This window comes from Tupaia chinensis, unplaced genomic scaffold, assembly GCF_000334495.1.
Source record: "Tupaia chinensis unplaced genomic scaffold, TupChi_1.0 Scaffold000159_1, whole genome shotgun sequence".
NCBI classification, from domain to species: Eukaryota; Metazoa; Chordata; class Mammalia; order Scandentia; family Tupaiidae; genus Tupaia; species Tupaia belangeri.
In genome coordinates, this window is record NW_006159630.1 from 7,119,576 (window position 1) to 7,120,050 (window position 475).

The 475-nt window shown below is 67.4% G+C and overlaps 1 protein-coding gene across 1 annotated transcript in view; it reads left to right on the forward strand.

The window, feature by feature from the left end:
* The window catches only part of FADS6 (fatty acid desaturase 6), a 47,255-nt gene that overhangs the window by 14,987 nt on the left and 31,793 nt on the right, over positions 1-475 (forward strand). The window contains exon 4 of the mRNA XM_006145934.2: positions 7-119. Coding sequence (XP_006145996.1) covers positions 7-119 — 113 coding nt within the window. The remainder of the gene's footprint in view (positions 1-6; positions 120-475) is intronic.

Sequence of the window (475 nt, forward strand, 5' to 3'; positions counted from 1 at the left end):
TCGCTTGTTGGGCGAGCTGGAGGCGCTGGTCCAGGATGTGGTGAAGGCGAGCTCGTGGTGGGAGCGCCACGGCGTGGACTGCGCCATCCTCGCGCTCAGCGTCCTCGCCTTGCCGGCCGGTGAGGGACGCGAGGACAAGGCTGCGGATGGGGTGGGGTGAAGGCTTCGCCTCAGCGTCTGGTACTGGAGCGGGCTGGGGCTGTGAGGAGGGGGAGATGGCAGTGCCCAGGACCCCAGGTCACACCCCAAATCTGAAGGACTGCTTTGAGCGCCGTCCTCTGTCCCGGAGGAGCAGGCGCGCTGGGGGCAGGGGTGGGGGGACCATGGCCTGAGGCTGTGAGGATTGGGGGTAGGGGTGAGAGGGGAAGGAGAAGGGTGAGGTGGCCTGGGGAAGGGGGAGGATGTTTTGTTGAGGTTCTAGGGATGGGCGGGGGTGGGGGGGTCCCCGGACCCCTTCTGGTCTGGATCTTCCCAA